The sequence below is a fragment of the Alosa sapidissima genome, chromosome 2 (genome assembly GCF_018492685.1).
Source record: "Alosa sapidissima isolate fAloSap1 chromosome 2, fAloSap1.pri, whole genome shotgun sequence".
Classification (NCBI taxonomy): Eukaryota; Metazoa; Chordata; class Actinopteri; order Clupeiformes; family Clupeidae; genus Alosa; species Alosa sapidissima.
Genome location: NC_055958.1, coordinates 20,608,574 through 20,633,454, shown reverse-complemented (window position 1 = coordinate 20,633,454; position 24,881 = coordinate 20,608,574). Strand labels below are relative to the sequence as shown.

General features: G+C 42.7%; 1 protein-coding gene across 8 annotated transcripts in view; it reads right to left on the bottom strand.

Annotated features, from left to right (window-relative positions):
* The window catches only part of tns1b (tensin 1b), a 179,671-nt gene that overhangs the window by 147,929 nt on the left and 6,861 nt on the right, over positions 1-24,881 (bottom strand). The window contains exon 1 of one of the 8 annotated variants that reach the window (XM_042065570.1): positions 2,042-2,111. The exons of 6 other annotated variants lie outside the window; for them this stretch is intronic. Coding sequence is in view for 1 of the 2 variants with exons in the window: in XM_042065534.1 (XP_041921468.1) it covers positions 1,733-1,747 (15 nt within the window). In the remaining variant the exon portion in view is untranslated. Of the gene's footprint in view, positions 1-1,732; positions 1,933-2,041; positions 2,112-24,881 lie in introns of those variants that run through there. One more of the 8 variants, XM_042065534.1, reaches the window with a different exon arrangement.

Below are 24,881 nucleotides of genomic sequence, written 5' to 3'. Positions count from 1 at the left end.
GAAGCTTCTCTTTTTTCCATTTGCGCTCTGCTTTCCTGCAAGATTTTCTGACAGAACGGGTAGGGGCATTTAACCATGGAGTAGTGATAGTTAAAGAAAACTTTTATTTTCCTTTTTATAAGCAAAGAAAAATAATGAAGAAAAATAATGTTCTTTAAAACCAATAGAAAGGCATACATTACCTACTTTCCAATGCCTGATTTGATAAAGGTTATTTGCTAAGGTGGATGCCATGTGGCATATTAGATGTTGGTGGTCGGAGGTAGGTATAATTGCTTCCTGAGCCCAGCCACTGGCTATCACTCAGGCCCAAAATAGCCGGTCAGGTCAGTCAAGCAGCAGGACTAATGGGTCTTGTGTCCGTGAACACAAACAAAAACACCAGCAAAGAGAGTCAAACAAAGTCAAAGAGAGTGTGTGGATTATCCAACTCCCAGTATTATTACATAATACCCTATTAAATCAGTGAGAGGGAAATATAGTTCCACGATGCATGCTACAAGTGAACAGACCTGGAGGCTGATAAAATTCTAAACTACTATGTATTGTGGTAGAAATGTCATTTAATGAGTTTGGTTTGGCTTTGATATTGCCTACTTACTAACATTTACAAGCCAGTCTGCTGGAGGTCTGAATGCAATAGACAGGCACACAGTGCTCCCAGCCTGGTTTAAATGACTGTGTTTTGTTTGAGCATTCAATGAGAAGAGTAGTCATAAATTTAAAGCAACTGGGGCAACAGAACCTTCAGCCTCCCCTGGTAAACATAATTACCAAACCTGAGAAACTTTAATTACCCTTGGTATGCAAGGCAACAAAAGCCAGTCTTTTATCTGTGAATGGACTAAATTTAGCCATTTAAATGGCCATGAAAAATCCTTTCCCTTCAAGCATAAGCCAGTGCTCAGTTTGGGTACCTTGGCAACACCCTGCCACTTTAAGCCACAAGCTTGACCCTGACTCTGGCAGGTCCGTTAGACAAAAGCTGTCAGACTTCACAGGAAATCTGCAGGAGAAGCACCCCCCCCCCCCCCACACACACACACACACACACCCCTCAGACAGGACGAGATGTAAACAGCGCCGTTCCAAGGAATTGTTCGGATGAGTCTGATTGACCAGCTGGGGGGGTGAGCGAGGAGAGCGCCACCAGCGTAGCACTTCCCTGACAATCCCTGTGGCGCACCTCGGTCTTTGGCAAGTCAAGACACGGAGCCATCTGACAGGCAGCACCGTCTGCAGCACTTTGTTTCTCTCTTTGTGGATTCTGTTTGTCACAGTATCTCTCTCAGACACTATAGCAGGCTTACAGAGAAGTTACATGTATCAGTATAAAGATAAAAGCCAAACAAACTAACAATGTACCAATCATTAGGTGTGGAGCTCCGGTACAATCAGGTACAAAGTGAGATGTGATGAGCTGTCACATAAGAATCACACATGGACAAGCAGAACCTAAACATTAACCGAGGAACTTTCTTTTGCCAGGACCTGTGTTGCAGCAGACAAGCCATCAAAGCCTACTGTAAAGGAACCTGCTGGCTTTAAAGAACTGGTCCTTGCTGGTCCATATCTCAGTAACAGTAAGCCAATCTTCTGAGATGTTGGATCAAGTGTTAATAGGCAAGGCAAGAGGAAGCCATTCCATGTCCTCTGTTGTGTTCAGAGCATCTGACTACAGTCCACTCCTCTCCTCTCCTGGCAAATTCTCAATAGTGACCTGGACACTCACCAGCCAAAAGGACATTGCAGAGCTTTGCCTCCGACACTTGTCTTTTCCCCTCTACGTCTGTCCTGTGTCTTTCAGAGTGGATTCCTCGTGAAAAGGTCGCTGGGATCCAGAGTGCAATACAGGCTGGATTGTGTCGGACCTAAGCGGACAGAGCCATGGTCCCCTCCTCAGTGCTGTGGAGCTGCATACACTGGGAGTCTGACTCCAGCAGTCTGGGCTGTGTCCTGACATATTTCCTGAGTTGCATTGTTTCGCGTTGGAGAGGAAACACACACACACACTCACACACACACTTACACACACACTTACTTTTTTATCGGAGAGATTCTCCCGGAGGACTTGATCATGAGGTGGCAGGCAGTGTGACTGGATCAGGGGGAATGTTTTTCTTTCCTTTACGTTTCTTCGGAAAGGTCAAAGTGTAACCAGTGCCTCGCACAGGGGCTGGTTAACTTCTATGTTGATCATTGACAGGACTTTCAAATCAGTCTGCCAGGAGGAGACAAGTCTGCCCTGCCAGAAGAGCTATTACACAGCAGGACCATGGGAGCTGCCGCAGCCTTATTTACAAGCTCTTCATAACAATAAGTACTGGCCTTACGCACTTCTGAAGGTCTCCCGAAGAAAGTGACTTTGGTTGTTGTACTGAGGCTGAAATATGTCTCTGTAAAGTAGGCGAAGCTTTTTTGTCCTCTCTATTATGCAAGTAAGAATTATTAAGGATAAGTAATAAAAAAATAATGGGCATACTTATGTTTTTTTTTTTTACAGCCAAACAACCTCTGCTTTTCGTGAAAAGGATTCAACATATGAATTACGGCCTCAACAACAACCATCACCAGATCACATCTCTAATAATTGATCAACAACACAGGACTAATGTGAGCAGCTGCAGCAGGGCTAGACTGCCTGTCTGTTCTGGCCTCCCAGTGAACGGGCCTCCAGTGAGACTCTCTCTGCAGGCTGTGGGGCAGCGGAGCGTAAATCAGATGACCACGGCGCACAAATGCTCCTCGGCCAGAGGCGGCTCCGGGGCCATAAAAGTTAAAGGTCCGAGACGAGAGGGCAAGACCACATGCACTTGCTCCAGGGGGAGCTGTCCAGGGCCGGTGTTCCTCGCAGGGGATTTGGTGCGGGGTGAAGAGGTCATGGGCAAAGCCAGATGACACTTAAGGGGCAGACAGGTCAGAACCCCATGACCAACAGGGGGTGAGTGGCCCCTCACCCAGCCCAAACACCAGCACACACACACACACACCCCAACACTCAGACATGGTGTCAAGCCACAATCCCCCCCCCCACACACACACACACACACACACACACACACACACACACCACAAGAAAGGAGAAGACGTTTCCTTCAGACATCTGTATGTAGTGTAAAAGAAGACAGTGTCCTTTAGAGAGAGCTGCCTCTTCATCTAAGTGCTAGACAGCGTGTCCGTGGTGTGACATTGCTCCGGCATTCCTGAAGCTTGTCCTCCGTTAAAGGGCTAAGAGATTTACTGCTCCTCAGCACGGGAGCCATGTTTTCATAAGAGAGTGTCTGAGTTCCCGGAGGACAGGGCATTAGTACAGCACCTGTCCTCTGAGGAAAATCTACAACGGTCTCAATTCCGACTACTGCACTGACATGCATGAATGCAACTGAGGAACTTACACATCAGCCATGTATTGCATTATAATTTGGTTCTGACAAAGGAGTCTGTAATAGTTTTTGTTGCTGCCCACAAGTGTTTTGCATAGATGCAAACATAGAATTCAGCTGGTAAACAATGGCTGGTGTGTGTGTGTGTGTCTGTCTGTCTGTGTTTGTTTTGAAGGTGTGTGTATGTGTTGAAAGGTTTCATTTTAACAACGTTCAGTGAAGTGAAAGGGATTTAAAAATAGAGCAGCTTTCTCAGAACAAACTGTTCCCCTGTGGTGGTCTGCAAACAGGGAGAGATTGAGAGAGAGAATGTGTGTGTGTGTGTGTGTGTATGTGTGTGTGTGTGTGTGTCTGTGTCTGTGTGTGTGTGTGTGTGTGTGTGTGTGTGTGTGTGTGTGTGTGTGTGTGTGTGTCTGTGTGTGTGTGTGTGTGTGTGTGTGTCTGTGTGTGTGTGTGTCTCTGTGTGTGTGTGTGTGTGTCTGTCTGTGGTTCTGTGTGTGGTTCTGTGCATGTGTGTGTGTGTGTGTATGTGCCTGTGTGTGTGTTTGTGCGTGGTGGCACTGTTTGAGTGTGCATGTGTATACCCTACGCCGTCATGGGAAAACACACACAGCGGACAGGAAGAGCTCTCACCCCACCTCCCGCACCCCCATCTCCACCGCCACAGGAAGCACATCTCTTCCACAACAGCGGAGCACAGCTGGGGCTAACTATAGTGCCCACTGCCCCCTCCACCTCCTCCGCTCTCCCACTTGGACAGGAGCTGTGGAAAGGCCTGCCATCCTGACAGCACAATGGCCACTCTCACACACCCAACCTCACATGACACCGGGGATGTGGCCATGCTCAACAGTGCTAGCAGGTTCCAGTCAAAGGCAGCGCAAACACGTGTCTTTCTGTCCTGTGGCCCTGAACTGGAAGTGGTGCCGCTTGAATGTAGTAATACTATTGCAGCATGTTGTTGAGAAACTAAGGCTGGGCAAGTTAAGGTCTTCAAAACATTCTAAGAATCGCAACAAATGAGGGCAGTTATGAGATTCCCTCAAGATGCACCATCACAAGAAAAATACACGACTTGTATGAAAAGGAGAGGAATGCAAAAGCGACAACTTTACAACGTGCACCCGCTGTTGCTCTCACTGGGGACTACTAGACATCACTGGGTAACCATAATTACCTCGGAGTTAAAGTGGGCACTGCACTCACATGCTCTAACGGTAGGCTAATGAAAACAAAGAAAATACATTATGCTGAAACGTGCGCGGGACACTTAATTGAAGTTGTACAGCAGTGGAATGTGTCAAAAAAAGTCACCACACTTAGCACAGATAGTGCACGAAATATGATAGCCGCTGCGACACATCTGCCTTTTGATCATGTTCCCTGCTTTGCGCACAGTCTCCAGCGTTCCGTCACCGTATCTCTGCATAACAGTGCGTTTGACAATGCGAACTGCAGAACTGAAGAACTTTTTCTTTTTTTTGCAGAACTTCACTTCACTCACATTTGGTACTGAACATAGACTGGTTATGCTGCTCCCTGATAAAAAATAAAAAATAAAAAAACCTCAGGAGTGGCCTGTTTTAATGTTATGATTGTGGCTCAAGATTTTGTGGCCAGTTTTTATTTAACTACTACTGTATAAACAAAATGCTGATGTTAAGTGTTTGCAGAAAAAATGTTATGGCACTTCACTTTCATATGGCAGAACATTTAAAATAAAATTGTGCTATATTTTTGAATTCATTATTGGTTTTTGCGTATAATAATGTGATTAATCACAATTAATCAGGGAAATCATGTGATTAATCGCGATTAAAAATTTTAATCGTTGCCCAGCCCTATGAGAAACACAATGCTAGTGTGCTCCTCTGTGCTCGTTTGTGTTTGTTGGTTCATTTCATCTGTTGTTTATCATTTTCAGTGACCTCGAGGGGTCAGATAAGGACAGCTGGAGAGATGCGGAGCTGAGAAGAGTGTCTACAGAGTATAGACAGGCTGGGACCTAGTGCCATAAGAGACAGGGATTTATCAGTGTGTCAGTCCAAGTCAAACAAACACATACACACACACACAAACACACACACATACACACACATACAGTACAGTACATACACGCACGCACACACACACACACGCACACACACACACACACACACAAACACACACACATACACACACATACAGTACATACACGCACACACACACACACGCACACACACACACACACACACACACACACACACACACACACACACACATACACACATAAACACACACACACACACACACACACACACACACACACACACACACACACACACACACACATAAACACACACATAAACACACACACACACACACACACACACACACACATAAACACACACATAAACACACACATAAACACACACATAAACACACACATAAACACATTCAAACTTGCACACTTCAATCCCTATTATCAAGATGCGAATGCACTTCAGCAGATCTGGTGCCCTCCCCACTGTGCTCTGATGAAGATCAGCTGAGATGTGACCCTGGCCTCTCCCTCTCGTCCCCGAGACCTCCATGCTGCTCCAGCTACAGACCCCCATTCTGCTGCGCTGTTGTGGTGAGCCATTTCACAGTTCGTGCCTCAGACTCATTACACATTGTGCTAACAGCCAGTGCAAATAAAACTGCCGCAAAGCCCTGCGTGTTTACTGTGGTGTCTCTTCCACGACCGTACAGTAATTGCTCTTTTCTGGAGTCAGTGGTGACAAAGCAGCTGAAAAAGATTTCTTCCTTTACTATGAGAACCCTCTGTGATTCATGGAATGAGACTGGCACGCAACATTCTGTGCCCCAAAACCCCTCCCCCCTAAAAATATGACTTCTTCTCAAATTGGTTTGTCCCACTTCTCAAGGGCACTCACAGAATCCCATTAGGCAACCAGGGTGGGGCGTGTGTGTGTGTGTGTGTGTGTGTGTGTGTGTGTGTGTGTGTGTGTGTGTGTGTGTGTGTGTGTGTGTGTACATTTGTGTGCGAGGACGGTTGGGGGTGGCATGTGCGAGTGGTTGTGCGTGAGGTTGCCGGCTCTCGTTAGCGCTGAGGTGAACGCAGGGCCATGGATGAGGTGAGTGGCTGGAGCGTGTGAACTCTCTGGGGGGATTAGACATCGTCCCCCCTCCCGCCGAGACCGAAATGTGCAATTACCATGCCACAGTGAGGCTAAAACACTGGTGGGAAGAAGAGCAGTGGGGAGAAGACAAAGAACAAGGAGAAGGAGAAGAGAAATGAAGGAGAAGAAGAGAAAATGAAGAACAATGAGAAGGAGAAGAGAAATGAAGGAGAAGAAGAGAAGATGAAAAACAAGGAGAAGAGAAGATGAAGAACAAGGAGAAGGAGAAGAGAAATGAAGGAGAAGAAGAGAAAATGAAGAACAATGAGAAGGAGAAGAGAAATGAAGGAGAAGAAGAGAAGATGAAAAACAAGGAGAAGAGAAGATGAAGAACAAGGAGAAGGAGAAGAGAAATGAAGGAGAAGAAGAGAAGATGGAAAAGAAAATCATGAGTCATGGTTCACCTCGTCACTTCACCTCACATGGGAGCTGCTCCCTCTGGCTGAGGAGCGTTTCTCTGAGGAGCCTTTGTAACATTCAGCACACGCCTGTCACAGCACACTGCAACTCAAAGGCAGTGATGGACTTGCTAAGGATTGATACCCAGCACATGGATTGCAACAACCCCCCCCCCCCCACACACACACACACACACACACACACACACACACCTTCTTTGTGAAAAGCATCTTTGTCTTTCCTAACTGAATTAACTCTCAGATGAGAACAAAAAGGTGCAATCTTTCAAGCGACAATATGTCACCCTTCTCCTCTCACCCTTGTCTTATGTCTGGAAGTCAGCAAAAAGACTTTGACTGAGCCATTGAGGTGATGAATGCTAAGTTTCAGTCTCCAAGGTAATCCCCATGGGGGGACTATGCCCTGTTGCCAGTGAGAAAACCCCAAAGCAGTAACAAGGGAATACAGCTCACAACAACATACACTCTTTCATAGTTTGTTTCATGTCTTTCATGAACAGAAATAAAGTTGCTAGTTCCATCTCTTGATATCCTGTGTTGAAACACACTGAAAGACGGACTGTGGACTATAAGACAGGTTATTTTTAGTTGGGAGAGAGAGAGCAAATCTACCCCTCATGTGTAGTTAGGTGTACGTGTTTGTATGTCTATCAGATAAAGGAGGTCCCTGGGAGCGTATCTGATGCACAATATTGTCTTTTAGTGTCTCTGTCCTGTAGTATCCTGTCCACTACTGTCCACTGTCTCTGTTTATTCTTTCACAACAATACCACCATCTTGTGGTGGGAGAACCTTGCCCTTCTATGCTTATCACTTGTAGTCACACATACACAGGGACGGATCATGGCTTGTGGCAAGTGTGCACGTGCACAGGGGCCCTGAGCCAATGGGGGCCCTCGGATTTAAAAAAAAAAAAATGAAATGAATTTAGGATAGATTATGCCCGGTGATTCTGTCTGTTAATTTGCGGCACAACTGAATGGTGTTATGGAACCGCGGACCAAAAGAAAAATAAATGTTTTCCTGATCAATAAATACTTCTTAATTCATAAAATATAGAGGCATAACATTAGGTGGAAGTGGTAGGCTATGAGTGCTCATTCAATGTGTATGCGTGTTTGCGAAAGTGAAACTGACAAACTGAACCACTCGTAGGTGAACTAAGTGGATTCCTGCAATGTTTATGAAAACAGGCCTAACAGTAACTTATATCATAGCAAATAGCCTATGGCGATGCCGATGACAGATAGGCCTACATTTATTTCACTCGTCTCGCTGGAGTGAGTGCATAATGTGGGCTGTTGCGCAAAGAAATTAATTAGGGAGATGCAATCCAATTAGGGAGATGCTATGCATCCATTTCCCCTGGGGATCAATAAAGTATCTATCTATCTATCTATCTATCTATCTATCTCCATTTACCAAACGCTATAGTTTTGCTAACATCTCCACTGTTAACGTGAAATATGTCTCCATGCAAGGTAGTGTCAAGCAGCATTGAAGTGAAAACCTTATCATGCAGGTAGCCAATGTTCACGTCACCTGAGTCAGACAGAAAACGGGCTGCTTGCTCTGTTAAAGTTTCTATGCCCCTTCCAAACTGTGTTAAAAGGGTGTATTTAACAGCCAGAATATAGATTTTTTTCCCGGGGGACACACCCCCGAACCCCCCGCAATATGATCAGCACTACCTCTCACAATATACTATCAACGTTCCTGCTACCGGTCCGTCAGAAGTATGACAACTGTTGTCCAGTCCGTTTAATGAAAAAGGTTGGGAACCCCTGCTGTAGACTGTTTGGACAGCAAAGGGAGATTAAAGTCTAATAATAAAAACAACTGCTAAAAACAACTGCTGAAATTAATTTCTGTGTGGGCCTGAGTTATAATATATGACATAATGTACTACTATTTTCATTGTTCTCGCTGGCTGCATGCGCATGTGTAAACGCGCACGCGCTCGTCGCGGTCAGGGGAAGGTGGCGGTGGGCCTTTTTTGATATTGTGCACAGGGGGCAATATCTGTTTAATCCGTCCCTGGGTCTGGTGCAAGGAATGGAAAGCTTATCCTTGTCAGAACACCGCAGGGACCGTGGTTGACAAGGATGGAGATCAGTAAGATACTGGGGTGCAAGTGCGTGGCGGGATTTGTAGGTGAGGATTTTGAAAGCGATTCATGACTCGCAGCCGGTGAAACTGTATGAGGATGGGGTTGATATGCTGCCAGGGTTCTGTGTGTGGTAAGACCCTGACAGCTGAGTTCTGGACTTATTGTAGGCTGGTAAGGGCCTGGCAGACCAGACAGGACACCACTGCAGTAGACCAGACGGGAGGTGATGGAGTGGCTGAGAGTTTCAGTGACTGAGTCCGAGAGTGAGGGTCAGTCTTGATGTTTTTGAGGTGGTAGAAGGCAGATTTGGTGATGTGTTTGATATGTGACGAATGAAAGGGTGGAGTCCAAGATGACACCCAGGTTGCAGACTTCTGGAGATGGAGAGATGGAGCTGCCATCATATTTACCTAATGCCTCGCCTAAAATGACCCACAATTTTTAAAACTAGCGATACAAAATATGACCACCGTTCAGTCCTGCACATTATCTTCACAAATATGAATAATGACAGAAGTTGGATGTCAATGAGCCTCTCTTGACTGAGGCATTAAAATGCTGCTTATTGTTTGTCAGGCTACTGTTTCACAGATTTCTTTTAGAAATATGAGCTATGACAGAAGTTGTGTGAATGTTATATACAGTATTCCATCCCCTGATACTGTTTTACTGGTTAATTTGACAAAAAATCTGTATCTGCTCTATAAGCACTTGTCTGTTTGGAATTGTTTTGAGAGGCTGTCGAAGCATCTCAGAATAAAGGAATGTCCACCACATCTAGTGTTTGTGAATATATATTACTGAACTCTGGATACTCAAGAACGCATGTCCCTTCTTTAGACCCAGTGGATTTCCTGTCTGGCCCACTTGGTAATGAAGTTGAATAGCCCCATCTTACTCTATACCTACTCTTGCAACTTTTGTATATGTAAATGAGTCTGTACATGTACAGTACCCTCCAGAATTATTGGCACCTCTGCTAAAGTTGATTAAAAATGGGTATAAAAAATAATCTGTTGGTGATTTATTGTATTCTCACAATGAAAAAAAAAATAGGAAAAATCCAACCTTGAAGGGAAGCAAATTTATTTTTAGAAAAAGGAAAATCTCATAAAGAAATAAATATTTTTAACAAAAACATGTTGCTCACAATTATTGGTACCCTCCCTTTGCCAATAAAACAGCTTGTAATATTCACCTATGACACCCCATAAAGTTGGAGAATACAAAGCAAGAGATTTAAGACCGTTCGTCTTTACAAAATCTCCCCAGATCGTCCAGATTCCGAGGTCCACACTTTGACTCTTTGACTCACCCCACTGTTTTTTTATGGAGTTTAGATCAGGGTACTGAGATGGCAATGGCCGAAGCTTGATTTTGTGTTCAGTAAACCATATTTGTTTTGATCCGGACGATTGTTTTGGTTCATTGACCAAACTTTTAGTGTCTTGTCAGAGATTGACAGATTTCCTTTGAAAATGTTCAGGTTTTTCTTGTTGTTCAGGATACCATGCACCTTAATTAGATTGCCAAGGCCTTTGGGAATTAAAAACAGCCCCACAATAGCACAGCGCCTCCACCATAATTCTCATTAGGTATGGGATTCTTTTCAGTATAGTCATTTTTCTATATATGCCAAACACCCCTAACATGTTTTTTGCCAAAGAGCGCAATTTTCATTTCATCTGACAATAGACCACACTTCCAGACAAAGCCACCGTACCATTTAGGAACTCCTGCCGTTTACATTGGTAATTAAATGACAGGCTGTTACCTAGCATGCCCTCTAAATAAGCTATTAACAATGAGGTCACTTTTGAAGATTTTTTGGGGGACTTGATGACCCCAAGATGACACCTTTGTCAGTAACTCTCCAATAGTGGTTCTTATGTAATTTTTTGCCTATATTGCCATCCTCCATACTGTACGTGGGGGCAAGATAACCTTGGGTCTTTGTCCAAGCATGTTTGTCACATTTTCAGTTGATTACAACCAGTTAATTATTGTTTTAAATATAGGCATTTACAACAGTACCTAGTTTGTATAGACATTCTCTGACTTACAAATGTCATTTTACTTAAATTGAGTGTATTCTGTTGTCTTTCTGATGTTGAAAAATGACTAGAGGATTTAGCCTCTGTGTCACTTTATTTTCATACCTTAGTGAAAAGGAAAGTCATGAACTACTTCTGATTATCTTAAATAAGTTGAAATTAGATAGGAAAATGCTTCTGTTAGGTTCTGTGTATAAGATTTTTCTAGGGGTGCCAATAATTGAGCAACGTGTTTTTGTTAAAAAATATTTATTCTCTCATTTTTCTTTTTCTCAGAATAAATTTTCTTCCCGAATTCAAGGGTAGATTTTTCCTCATTGTTTTCATTGTGAGAGTACAATGAATCATCAAAAGATTATTTTTTATACCTCTTTTTAGTCAACTTTACCCAAGTTGCAATAATTCTGGAGGGTACTGTACGTATGTGTTTGCTTTTATGTATACTGTACAGTATGTGCCTTCTGTGTGTGCGTGTGTGTGTGGGGATAATGGGGTGTGTGTGTGTGTGTGTGTGTGTGTGTGCGTGTGTGTCTTTATGTGTGTGTGTCTGTGTTTATGTGTGTGCGTGTGCGTGCATGTGAGTATCTGTGCTTCTGTGTGTGTGTTTCTGTTTGTGTGTGTGTGTGTGTGTGCGTGTGATTATCTGTGTTTGTGTGTGTTTCTGTGTGTGTGAGTGTATACATGCGTGTGTTTATGTGTGTGTGTCTAAGTCTGTGTGTGTTTATATGTGTGTGTGTGTGTGTGTGTGTGTGTGTGTGTGTGTGTGTGTGTGTGTGTGTGTCTGCATGCGTGTGTGTGCTTCTAGAAATATTGTGGAGACAAACTGACAAGCGTGATTTATTTTTGCGGACAGAATGTGCAGAACTGAGCGGCGCTCATATTGTGTACCGCTATGTGGTACATCTAGTTTTAAGAAATCTCGGCAGATATATGTAACCCTTTTAGAAAACCAATAATCCACTTGAGTCTGATTTTACAACAGCTAAAGGGGGTTTTACTCAATCCGACTTTCAAAGTTCTAAGCGTTCCTTCCGTGAATGTTTCCATAGTAACCTTATCACTACCTGTTGCTACTATGCAGTATTAACAAGTGTTTCTTCCTCAGCCCAAAAGTGTAGCCTACCTCCTTCATTCCCAACATCTTTTCTGAAGTTTTTGTCACCTGCGGCATACGCCTTCCTCCTTATTGTTAGGCCAGGCCCCATGAATCCATAAACGATACACACCTGGAACTCGTGTGATTCTAATTATCATTGAATTAAGAATGAGTGTGTCGTGCCTTTATAAGCCTCCAATGGTTTGAACTCATCGTTCCTAGTGATTTTGGTGATTCAACATGGCACTAATGGCAAAACTTGTTGTTTTGGTTCTCATTGCCAGTTTCAGTAATGGTATGTGTTTTAAGTATCTTTTTGCTGGTTTAATTATGTTTTTAAAATCCTGATTTAAATAATTTCTTCTGCTCTTTTGAGCAGTCTTCTGTCTACTGAAGAGGGGTGTCATGAAAAGAGAGGCCCATGAGGTTGATGTTTCAACAACACCAAATCCCAACAACCAGACCCAAGCTGAGGGTGAGTCTTTAATGTAATGCTCTTATGTTCTTGCAAGTTGGTTGTGTTGTATTTAAATGTCTAACCTTAAATGGAACCCAAGGTGGTGCAAGTGAAGATGGCCAAGCAGGCACTCCAGCACCCAATCCCCACAATCAGACCGCTACTGCGCAACCTGATCTTACTGGTAAAGTTCTTTTTTTGTATGAGTTTCTGCAAGTCTGATTTATTGTGTGATTTTTATTGTCTTGAGACTTGGCTTCCCTCTGTCTTCCTCTTATGTGGAAACCAAAAGATGGGGCTAGTGAAGCTGATGTGGTAACTGCAACCCCAAGTCCCCAAAACCAGACTACGTCATCTGCTACAGGTGGAGTAACTCCTAAGAGAATATGTGCTTTTGAGTTTTGTCAAACATTGGAGAGTATATTAAATTAAGTTTCAGTCCTGAAACGCCAGTCAATATCAACTCTGCTCTCAAATGCTGAGGGAAGTCCACTGACTTTGCTTGGGCAACATTGTCAATGCAAAGGTGGTCTCATCTCTCCCACCACAGATCCAATCATTTTCTAAACCAACTGATTTTAATTGCCCCATCTCCTCAGCAAGTAGATGAGCTAATTCATGAGATTTGTTTAGAAACACTCTCTACAGGTTAAAAAAAAATCTGCTTTCTACAGGAGAGAATGCACAAGACAAGTCTCAACTTGGTTTACAGGGTCTTTCTAGCATCCATGGAAAATGTTTCTAGGCATGGCCAACACTTATCTTTCCCAAATTATAACTAGAAAATGTCACTTCGAGGAAATTACCAGTGCATGAAAATATAAATATACTGTATATTAACATAACATGCAAAACAAACTTTTATTTGGAAACAGTTGGCAGGAGTCATGGTTGATGACAACTGACAGTTGAAATGTCTAAACAGTTAAATAGTTGAGTAGTTTAAATAGTTAAATTTATTTAATAGTGAATTATTGTAGTGAGGACCTTTATTTTGAAACAGTTGTGGGCAGAGGAAATGGGAACAGAATCTGTAGTCTTAATAGAGCCAGATTGTATACTTACAACCGGACCCGTGTCACACAGAGCAGGTTGTTTGCGCCATGCCCCTTTTGAGGGGAAAACATTCCCTCAGAACAAGCCAGAGTGAACCGGTAGACATGTACCAACCACACAGCTAAGAACCCCTCCCTGAGTTTCTTTTGCCTACCATGTCCTCAAAAAAAATCCTGACAGAAGAAAATTATGGCTACAAGCCATAAGAAGAGAAGACCGTATGACCCTTCTGGTCACTGAGTGGGGTTGTTGCACCACTTCGTAGGCTACTTGGGATACTGAAGAGACGTGTTTTTATATTAATTGAATTAAGCTTTTGTAGGTATCTTTCACGGTCAACGACCGGCAAAATGGTTATGTATTGAGTGGTCATATTGATTTGTGGTATTTTTTGTTATTTATTCCTGCGATTTCTGTACGAATTACGTTTATTGACCCTAATTTGCGTTGGAGTTAATGAGGGGTTGTTTGTTTTCCCCCCGAAAGGGGCGGGAACGTTTGTCACGAGTCAAGTTCCCGGATGTGCCGGTCTAACGAATGCTTAAAGCCCGAGACAGAGTATATAGTTTAAAAGTTGAATTTAGATAGTGTAATGGATGTTGATAGACAAAGTTGAATGGATGTTGATGGGCAGATTGCTTAATGGATGTTGGTGGATAGTTGAATGGGTGGATGAGTGAATGGTTTGAAGAGGATGAATGGATAGAAAGTGGATGGAATGTGCCTTATATCCTTGTAGAATGGAGACAGAGTTGGCCTAGTTAAGAAAAGCAGTTGATACAGGTGCAATCAGTTTAACTGGCCCTTTGATGGGTCCTAGTAGTGAGCAGCTGGAAGTTGATACAGGTGCAAATCAAGTTAATTAGCCCATTGTGATGTCATCAGCCCATGTTAAGTCTATGGGGGAAAATAAGCTTGCTTTTTATTAATATCTCAAAGTATAAAGTTTACAAAAGTGAAAAATGCATTCCCCCACGTGTCCTTTTCAAGACCTACGTTACAAAGTGTAAACGAAGTTTCTACGTTAAACGGTTAAAGCTGAATTAGACGCAGAAATTTGGTGGGAAGGAGAAGTAGAAGACTTCGGATAACAGAACAGTGCATTTTCATGCACTAACTACTGTAGGGTCTAAAACTGTTCTCCATTTCTCTGGCTTTCTTTGTGTAGAGACACCAGATGGGCTGAGTGAAGATGCTGAGATTGCCCAAAACCAGACCACTTCAGCCCACAGTGTAGGAACTGGTAAGGTTTGATGTGTAAAGTGCAGGATGTGTCCGTGTCTTGTTTACCACTGCTGTTAGTGGGATTAAGCTGGCTTTATGATCCCATAGTTTAGGATCTAAAATTGGATCCCATTTTCCTTTTTCCTCTTCATGGTTTCCTCATGTGGAATCCCAAGATTATCCAAGTGAGGATGCTGTGTTAACCACCGTAATGAATCTGCAAAATGGGACCACCTCTGCTCAAGATGGGACCACCATCAAGGGTAATTGTTTGGCTTTTTGTTGTGTAAAAAGATTTGAATGTAATTGTATTGAAATTCCAGACTTGTGGATCTTGATCAGATGGTAGACATGGCACTCTGCATTAGAATATGCTTTAGTCTTAGATTTGAGTTATTGTACTGCTTTTCCATCATGATGCTTTTGTTGCAGTGCTTTTAACTAGACTTGAATACCAATGGGAAGGTGCAGTTCACGTTAGCTACTACTCCACTCAACACAAGGAGTCTTGGCCATTTTTAGAGCAATGGTACAGAAACTGTGTTGTGGGCTAGCTTGGTTGTGGTTCATTTTTATCCCAGCAGCTTTTAAAATCAGTGCCATTAGTCAAACTTGTGTTGATTATCCAGTCCCATATTGGCGCAATCATATTGTAGGCTTGCTCACAAATGGTGTCAATGCTTTATCTTGTGTCTTTATTTCGCTCCTGTTTTTGCATTTGTCACCTTGAATTGTAGGTAGGCAGTTCATGTTGGCCCAACATGCTGTACAAGGGAGTCACTTTGGCTTTAACCTTTTAGAGCAAGGGTGCTAAAATGGCATATTGTGGGCTGGCCTGGTTCCTATTACAGTCTGTAGTTTTGCTCATAAACTCACACCAGTAGTCCTAACAAAATGTCTGGATTAACCAGCCCCAGGTTGAAGCAATGGCTTATTGTATTGAGTAAAAGGCTGCTTTTTATCCCTGCAGACTCCCATGATGACTCCTGAAATGACCACTCAGAATGATAATGCTTAATGGAACTCTTCCCATCTTGGGTCATTTCCTGCACTTTTTCTTTCTCCATCTTGGAATTCAATAAAGGCCAAATGTCCTTATCCAACATTGTCTTTCCTTGATTCATGACTCCAGTTTGAAGCTGACTAGAAATGTTTTTAACTCTCGTAGTAACTTCAGAGTTGTGTCTAGATTGTCTATTAAAATGGAATTTGTTGATCTTAACTTGATTTTCTTAAAATGCTAACAGCCACATTTGCTTGTTTGAGTGAAAGTATGCAATTAGTCATATTTGAAGGGCAGTTTTTGTAGTGTGTTAAATGATGGCTCACATCCTGAATGGCTTCAATGGACTTGTCTTTTTGTGTGAGGTAAATTAAGACCATGCTAGTAAATGACTAGCTACACCTGCTCTATTTGACAGTTTAGCCTAACCTGAAATATTTTTTTTTTAGGTTTTATGATCCATTGTCCTTATAGAAATGTATTTGCGTTGCACTGCCGACATGAGAGAATGAAATGTATTCAAGGTCAAAGGCCTCAGAACAAGTGTTTTACACACCTAGGGAGGGAGCAATGCATATCTGTAGGGGTAGACTGTTCCATAGACTAGGGGCAGCAGCACAGGAGGCTCTGTCCCCAAAGGTCTTGGGTCTGGTCAGGGACGGATCATGGCTTGTGCCAAGTGTGCATGTGCCTGGGGGCCCTTGGATTTAAAAAAAAAAAAAAAAAAAAAAAAATTGAATGAACTTACAGTAGGATAGTTTATGCCCGGTGCTTCTGTCTTAATTTGCGGCACAACAGAATGGTGTTATGGAACCACGGACCAAAAGAGAAATAAACTAAATGTTTTCTGGATCAATAAATACTTCTCAATTCATAATATAGAGGCATAACATTAGGTGGAAGTGGTAGGCTATGAGTGATCATTCAATGTGTACGTGTGTTTGCGAAAGTGAAACTGACAAACTGAACCACTCGTAGGTAGGTGAATTTAAGTGGACTCCTGCAATGTTCATGAAAACAGCGATTGGATAGCCTAATAAATCGCGACTTATAGGCCTAACAGTAGCTTATATCGTAGCAAATAGCCTATGCCGATGACAGATAGGCCTACATTTATTTCACTCGTCTCGCTGGAGTGAGTGCATAATGTGGGCTGTTGCGCAAAGAAATTTTTTGTGCACAGGGGGCTATCTGTTTAATCAGTCCCTGCACATACACAAATATGCATGCACACATGAATGCACGCACGTATGCACACATGCGGCACACACACACACCAGACACCAGACTTTGGTATTAATTCAAGAAATCCACATATAAAGATATACAAAAACATCAAAGTCCATAAATCAAGTTATGTGTAATAAAGTGTCACAAGGAAAAAAACAAATTTAACACGCCAAATGAAATGTCTTACTTTGTGGAAAAGCCTTTGTTTGTAATGACAGCTTCAAGATATTTCCTGTATGAAGAAACTAATTCCGGGGGGCCCTCTTCTGAGAATCCTGATCTTTAGTTCCTTTCACAAATGTTCAATTGGGTTTAAGTCAGGGCCTTTAATTTCTTTCTCTGAAACCAATTGAGTTTCCTTCGCTGTATGCTTTGGATCGTTGCTCTGCTAGAAGGTCCACCCGCGTCTAATAATCATCATCTTAGTGGATGGCAAGATTCTTGAAACAAAATGGCTCCATTCATCGTTCTTTCAACTGTATGAAGACTGCCAGTGCCATGAGATAAAAACAGTACCACTTCATGAATAATTACTAACCCATTAATTTGCAAAGATAGTTGTGATAATTACTCTCTAACTTACATACGGTAATTCAGCTGGTTCCTTGCCCTTCCTTGCCTTGGTGTACTGTTTTTTCTTAGCCTGTTTAATACTTTTTTCCTGTGTCATTCCACTTTATTACACATAACTTTTCTTATGGACTTAAATGTTGTGAATAATTTATATTTGTGGATTGCCTGAGTCAATACTAATGTCTGGTGAAAATTCCATGTGAATAGGCCTCATTGGAAATATACTTACTAAAAAAATGTTGACGCATTCAATACTTATTTCCCCCATAGATATATTATACTGTATCACATGCAGATGGCATACAATCTTTCTGAATTTCAGCAAGTTAAAAAAGTGCCTTGAAGATTATATGATAGAATGTTAGGAACCAAACAAGCCACACTGAAGTTTAAACTTGGCCTCAGCATCAATGTCATTCACATCTGAAGTCTGTGGAAAATGAGCATTCATTGGTAGTCCGACTCCTTATCAGTACAGCCTTATTTACAAACACATCTAGAGATAGGCTTTTGTTCAAAAAGGTCATTAGCAATATGTCACATGGTGGTATTTCAAAGGTTGCGTGGTTTGAGCATGGTTCACAGTGAACTCACAAGGTCAATGCCAAAGACTACACACTGGCAGTGGTGTGCATCCTCTATCCTATGTGATGCGGCAATATATACAGCATATAGCAGTTCCTTATCTGGCTTCCTCCTAGACTTATAAGAGAGAATAATTATCGTATTCAAACGTCAGTGCTCAAATATCTACCAGTACTTCTTTTCCCAGGGTCTCAAACTATCTTTACTGGATGACTGAGTTGATGTGCCCAAACCCTCTCAGTAGTAGAAAATGAATATTCATGAGATGGGATGCTGCATTATATCCATGTCACTTCCATGCAAAGCTGAACTGAAGTTTATTTTTGGCAAGAGCTAAGGTAGATCTAGAAAATGACCAGAGCGAAGTGAGTCACTACATGCTGTCAGGTGATGTGAGTGACCGTAATCTTGATGGTGTGGTCAGGATGAGTCCTTGTGGCTCCTACAGACAGTGATCAGCATTGAAGTTGTGGTCAGGATGAGTCCTTGTGGCTCCTACAGACAGTGATCAGCATTGAAGTTGTGGTCAAACCACACAAGAAGCCCTCCACTACTCTTACTACGCATTCTCTCTCTCTGTCAGCAGCACAGGGACAGAGGGAGAGAGTCGGGCCCACTGCAGCTTCTGAGGTGTACCAAACATCAGCCCAAAGAATTCATGTGAAACCTGGCCAGCCAGACAGCTTCCATGATACAATAACTCATAGTGCACATTGTAGCCCACAAGAATCAGAAAAATAATATCAAAATTATGCTTTAAAACAATGGAGCAGGCATCTGACCCCAGGTGTTCAGTTAAACCACACAACTTCTTGTACAGGCCATGGTTATTTCCAAACAGGACTATTGCAATTCATTGTTAGCTGGACTGCCTGCTTGTGTAGTGAGACCATTACAGTTCATTCAGACACAGTGTGTTTTTTCTGTATTCACAATTGTTACAAGTAGCCTAATATGTTATTTTATCTACTAGTATCACAACTTAACTCTTCTATTTCACTCTTGAAGAGGCTAGTCTTTCCAACTCTTCCCAGAGCGAATCAGTTGTGATAGTTAAGAGAAGCATATCAACATCTGATATTCTCTGGCCAGGTGCCAATCACTTGAGAAATGATGAATGTGTGACACTCCCTCCTCGCCTGGCAGTCTCCATTAAAACAGATGGCAGTCTTATTTCCAGCAGACATGCAAAGGCATACACCACATTCATTTTATCTTGGTTCATTAAGCCATGTGGAGAAATTACTCCACTCTCTATATCATTTGTATATTTTAGTCTGACTCATAGGCGCTGTACACCTGTTGAAACTGGTGATTTTTTTCAATGACATCTATGATGGCACAGAAGGGGGTCAAATATCACAGCAACTGATTTCAATTAAGTGCAAGACTATGTTTCAACCCCCCAGTGTAACATAAGAGGTGTTCTCATCAATCCAAATAATGTCCATTTGTGAAAGTAGAAAAAAATTATAAAACTGATAAAGCACATGCTAACTCAATAAAAACATACAAACATGCTGTGTATGGAAAGCTCCATATCTTATCTGTAGCCAGTACGCTACTGATGAGTTGCATCACTCATGCTTATAAAGCCATGCAGTGTACCACTGAAAACCCAGACCCCAAAACAACCATGAAGCATTTCATTCTCAGCTTGCTGTGCCTGGATCTTGCTGAGGGACTGGTGAGGTCAGATTAGAAGGACATGAGCTCCAAGTTTCACATTTTTTAAATCATACATTGGATGTTAATATCTGCAATCTGATGCCTCAGACCTTCTGTTAGGTCTGTGTGGGTGTGTGAATAAGAAACCATTTAAATGCACAACTTTTGTTTCAGCAGGAGAGAGAATAACAACGCACGGACGCAGCAACTACAGAAATTGTAGCCAAGGCTACTCGCTGCTTTCTTTTACCATCTTGAATACTGCATGCGCCACTGACTTTAGACTAGGTTTTTGCTGGTCTGTGGTGGAATTGTTTTCTGAAACTGCAAAATATTACCAGAGAACATTTGCGCCGGAACACGCCTCCTCTTTTCGCTGAACCGCCCGCAAAAATTCCAATGTGCGCCGAAAGCAAAATAGGAAAGACACAAGCGCCAGTGTACAAAGTCAATTGCGCTTGAGTGCATGATGGGGCCCTGAGAGAGGGAAAGCACTAAATGAGTAGAGAGCATCTTACTGACTTAGATTACTACACTTTTGTTCAGTTCATACAGACCTCACAAATGTTGTTCTTGTAAAATACTAATAATGAGATAAAAAAAAGGTGTCTTCTCTTCCAGGGTCCCTCTTAACCTTCGCATCAGAGGAGTACTAGAAGACAGTGCAGACAATGTGTATACTGAAGACCTGATCAATAATGTTGCACACACCTTAGCTGCACAATTTGATGTTTCCTAGGGTAAAAAAAGCTCTCCTGTAGGCCTACTGTACCAACAAGAACGAGAGGATTTCTCCGTTTGTGCATTCACTTGGGTCCGCCATCCGAAACCAATGCCGAGTGAACACCAAGGGTGACTTGTTGAGGGTGTGTGTCAATCAATGCTGCATTAGTTCCACATAAGTACACCTCTAAACAAATCCATGGTTCCGTCATAACCTGTTTCAGCTAGGCAGAGTTCATCCCAAAGCTGAGTGTGGTACTCGTTAATCAAGGGAACTTTATTTAGCTGTGAGGGTGATTCCCACACGAGTGCACTCCGTAACTGAGGGGAGTGGGAAGGGACTAGTTTTGGAAAGGGCCAATATGTGTCTACACACTTCTTTGTTTTTCTCCCTCTCTGTGTCTACAGGTAGAATTACTTTAGACAAATCAGCATGGGGACCCCAGGCCAGACCTTCACCATCCTGTTTGACAAAGGATCATCATACCTTTGGGTCCATTCCATCAAACGCAAGAGTCAAGCCGGCAGTAAGTTAGACACCAAAATCTGACCTGCAAAAGGTTGAGCAGCTGGCTAGCACAGCTCTGAGGGTTATTTAAAAGCTTAGCAATCGTGCTACATTGCTTCAGGAGACACACAAGTGGCTATCTCTCTGATCTTTTCAGGGATCGCACAAGTGCCAGATTAGCTGGCCTCGGAGAACAATGGCTTGCCTTGTTTGCCCCCTCCACAAAGTGTGCTTAAAAGTGAGGCGGGTGATACTGTAAATAAATGAAGCTGTGCGAATGCAATGAATGCAAAGAATGCTTGGGGCCCGCGAGGCATTTTAGGCACATGTGAGCGATCAGACTTCTGGCCCTCGTTCGATTAGGAATTCCAACTCGAGTTACACAGGGTGCGACACGCTCGGGCCGTTAACGGGGATCACAATGGGAGCCAGGCGCATGAGCTGTAATTACACAGGGTAGGCACACTTGTGCTTTTTCCTCCGACTCGGATTTTGACACCATATCCTGCTGCGAGCTCATGTGTCTCTGCTGTTAATCCCTGTGTTGTCTCGCAGCGCTCCATACACTCTTCAACCCCCAGAAATCCTCCACCAACACCTGCAAGAGACAGACGATGTCTGAGGCATATGGAAGCCCCACAATGGTCATTGGTTATGACACTGTCTCGGTAAGAAAAAGTTATCCAGTCCATTGCTCTGAGAAGATTCAGTGTTTCCCATGCATTGACTTATTTGTGGCGGCCCACCACAATATCAACATTGACCACCACACAATGATTTTCCAAACAGAAGATTGGTCTGAGTGTGACAGAGCCTGACGGCTCTCTGTATGAACACAACTGATGCTATTGTGTCTGTTGTCTGTGATAAGCTCAGCTCCATATGCATACTGTAACACAAAATACATATTCTCTCTTAAGGTTTGAGGTGAACCAAAAGTCCACCGGCTGGTGTAACTCAGGCTGCTCTGCCATTGTGAACACTGGCACCTCGATGTTGGAGGCCCCTTCACAGTATGTAGATCAACATCCTAGCAAGCTGGGTGCCTACAAGGACAGCAGTGGTATGCTGGGATATTCTCTATGTTAGCACAATGCAATATGCAAAACATAGTAAATATGATATAACTATAGAAACCATGAACCATTTAAAGGAAAAATTGAGTTTATGATTTAAAATTCCTAAATCTACCCAATTCCTTGTGAGGCTGTACATGTACTTGTTCCACTGGACTTGGCAACAGTTTAAAACTGCCACTGACCCATGAGGGTTGAAATGTAACTGACTGTGAAATGCAAACATGCTTGAGTAACTGGGCCTCTGTTTGCTTCCCCTGTGTAGTATGTGTTTGACTGTAGCATATAGTGAGCAGTGGGCCAACACTCACCTTCATCATGAACGTTGAGTTCACCTCAACATACCTCAATCTGCATATGTACTTCAAGTAAGATCTGCTACATAGTGGCAAAAAAGTGATGTGCAGTTTCTTATAGGGCACATGTGTTGGATATATACTATGTACTATAGTGTTGGATAAATACTATGACCACCATGTTATGTCTGGTTGAATACACAGAAAGAGCGTTCAGATAGCAAGACTTACTGCATGAGTGGGATTAAGCAGGCCCATCAGAACAAAATGGCTTGCCTTCCTTTCTGGATCCTGGTCAAACGTATTTCTACACAATGTTTGACCAGGGAAACGCCGGAGGGGGCTTTGCCGAGCAAGCTTAGAGTGCATATGCTGGACAAAAGTGTATCAGTATAACGTCTGTAGGAAAGTAGTGAAAACAAGAGAACTTAACAGCCTTAGAGGATATGCCTCTTGCTTCAGTAAAGTATCTTTGCATCCCAACCAACTTGAGTGTTTCTTGCAATAAAGAGCATATCTGTTACTCACACACACCCAGACACACACACACACTCTGAAACATTTGTCTAGCCTCTAACATTGGCAGGAACATTTAGATTCCGATACAGATTTACTGGGCAGGCACTTGATGCCTAAATTCCATGGGTACCCCTAACTATCCCTCACGGTCCACTGTGACTTGACATTCCAGTGTAAATACCTGTGAAATTCCTCTATTCGGAATGTGGAAGTGTGCAAACCTATCCTTTAAAAGCAGCAAGAGCGAGACAACCAAAATTATCTGCCTCGGCTTGTTATGACATTTGGCGCGAAACAGAGAAAAAAAAAATGGCCCTTTCTTCCTGTGTGTATTCGGAGTAAATGCAGCATGTCAAAGAGGGGATTTATGGCCTCCCTGGAGGAAAAACAAGCCTCTCCCAATGATGAAAGCGTGGTTGCCCGACCTGGACAGCCCTCTCCTAGCCGTGCCTCGCTGTCGCACTAATTACCATGCTGCTGAATGGCAAGTGCTGTAAGAAACATCTGACCACAAACAACAACAAAGAAACATCTCAGTCAAATGTGACGCACCGCGAGAGGCCGGGCCTCCCTGTCCATCTTTTCAGAGGGGGGTTTGAGTCCCAACAAAAGAGTCTGAGTTGGAATTTGCTGGAAGTTCTTGGTTGCCAGGAGCAGAATGGCACAACCCCATGCCAACTATTAGAAAGCGAGACAAGACCATCCCCGCAGTAGAAAAGTGTCAACAAAAATGTTGGATAAAGGCCACATTCATCAATACACGAAGAGACAGAGCTAGGCGGAAATGGGGTAAAGAGAGGGCATTATGTCCATCTAACTGCACAGTCGGAGATGTTTAAGTTGGAACGGCCTTATCCTCTCACATAATGGGAGCACACAGCCGTAACCCTGGGAAAAATACAGTTGCCCTTCCTCTTAATCTATCTTGTGGACTGTCATTCCATCCTCAAAGCAATGCTATCTGTATTTAACAAGCCTTAAGTGACTATTAGCGTTTTTTGTCAAGCTATTATCCTCTATTGACAGAGTCATTGTTAGGAAGTTTCTGCATCAGTGATTCACTAATGTCTTGAAAGCATGCTTGGTAGGACATATCTGACCATTTCATTCATGCTCGTTTTTCTTGATTTCATTTGCAAACAGCTTTCAAATACTTACTTCCTTTCAAGAAAAAGCAACTGACTAAACAAAAAAACAACAACCTAACTATGTTGTAGCAATGACAAGACCTTTAGCAAAAGCAAAGGCTTGACCTCTAATTTTCTCTACTCAAGCTGAGTGTGGGTAAGAGGTAAAAGGATCTCTCCTGTTTAAGTCCTTGTCTCTATCATGAAGTCCTCTGGTGACTGGGGTTTCAGAAACCTGATGCTTACAGTCCTTTGTACTGTCTTTCATGGCACTTTCATTTTCACCAGACACTTTCAACTTAATGTTCTTTAAGTAACTCAAGGAGATTGATTTTCGTAAAAGCTGACAGACACTTATAGTGTGAGAGATTTCTTAATGGCATGGTATCAAATGTCTTTTATCACTTCCTTTTTGACATTTGGAGGTGGAAGAATCTGGACACAATGACACATTAAAAGTGGGATTTAAATTTCCCTTCAACAATTGTCCCTGGAAGAAAAGAAAAAAAAAAAAATGAAGAGGCCATGGATTCCACTCTCAGGAAGATGTGCGCCTGACTGCAGTGCTCCGTGGAGGCGGCAAATCAGATTGCTCGCCTGAGGAGCTAGT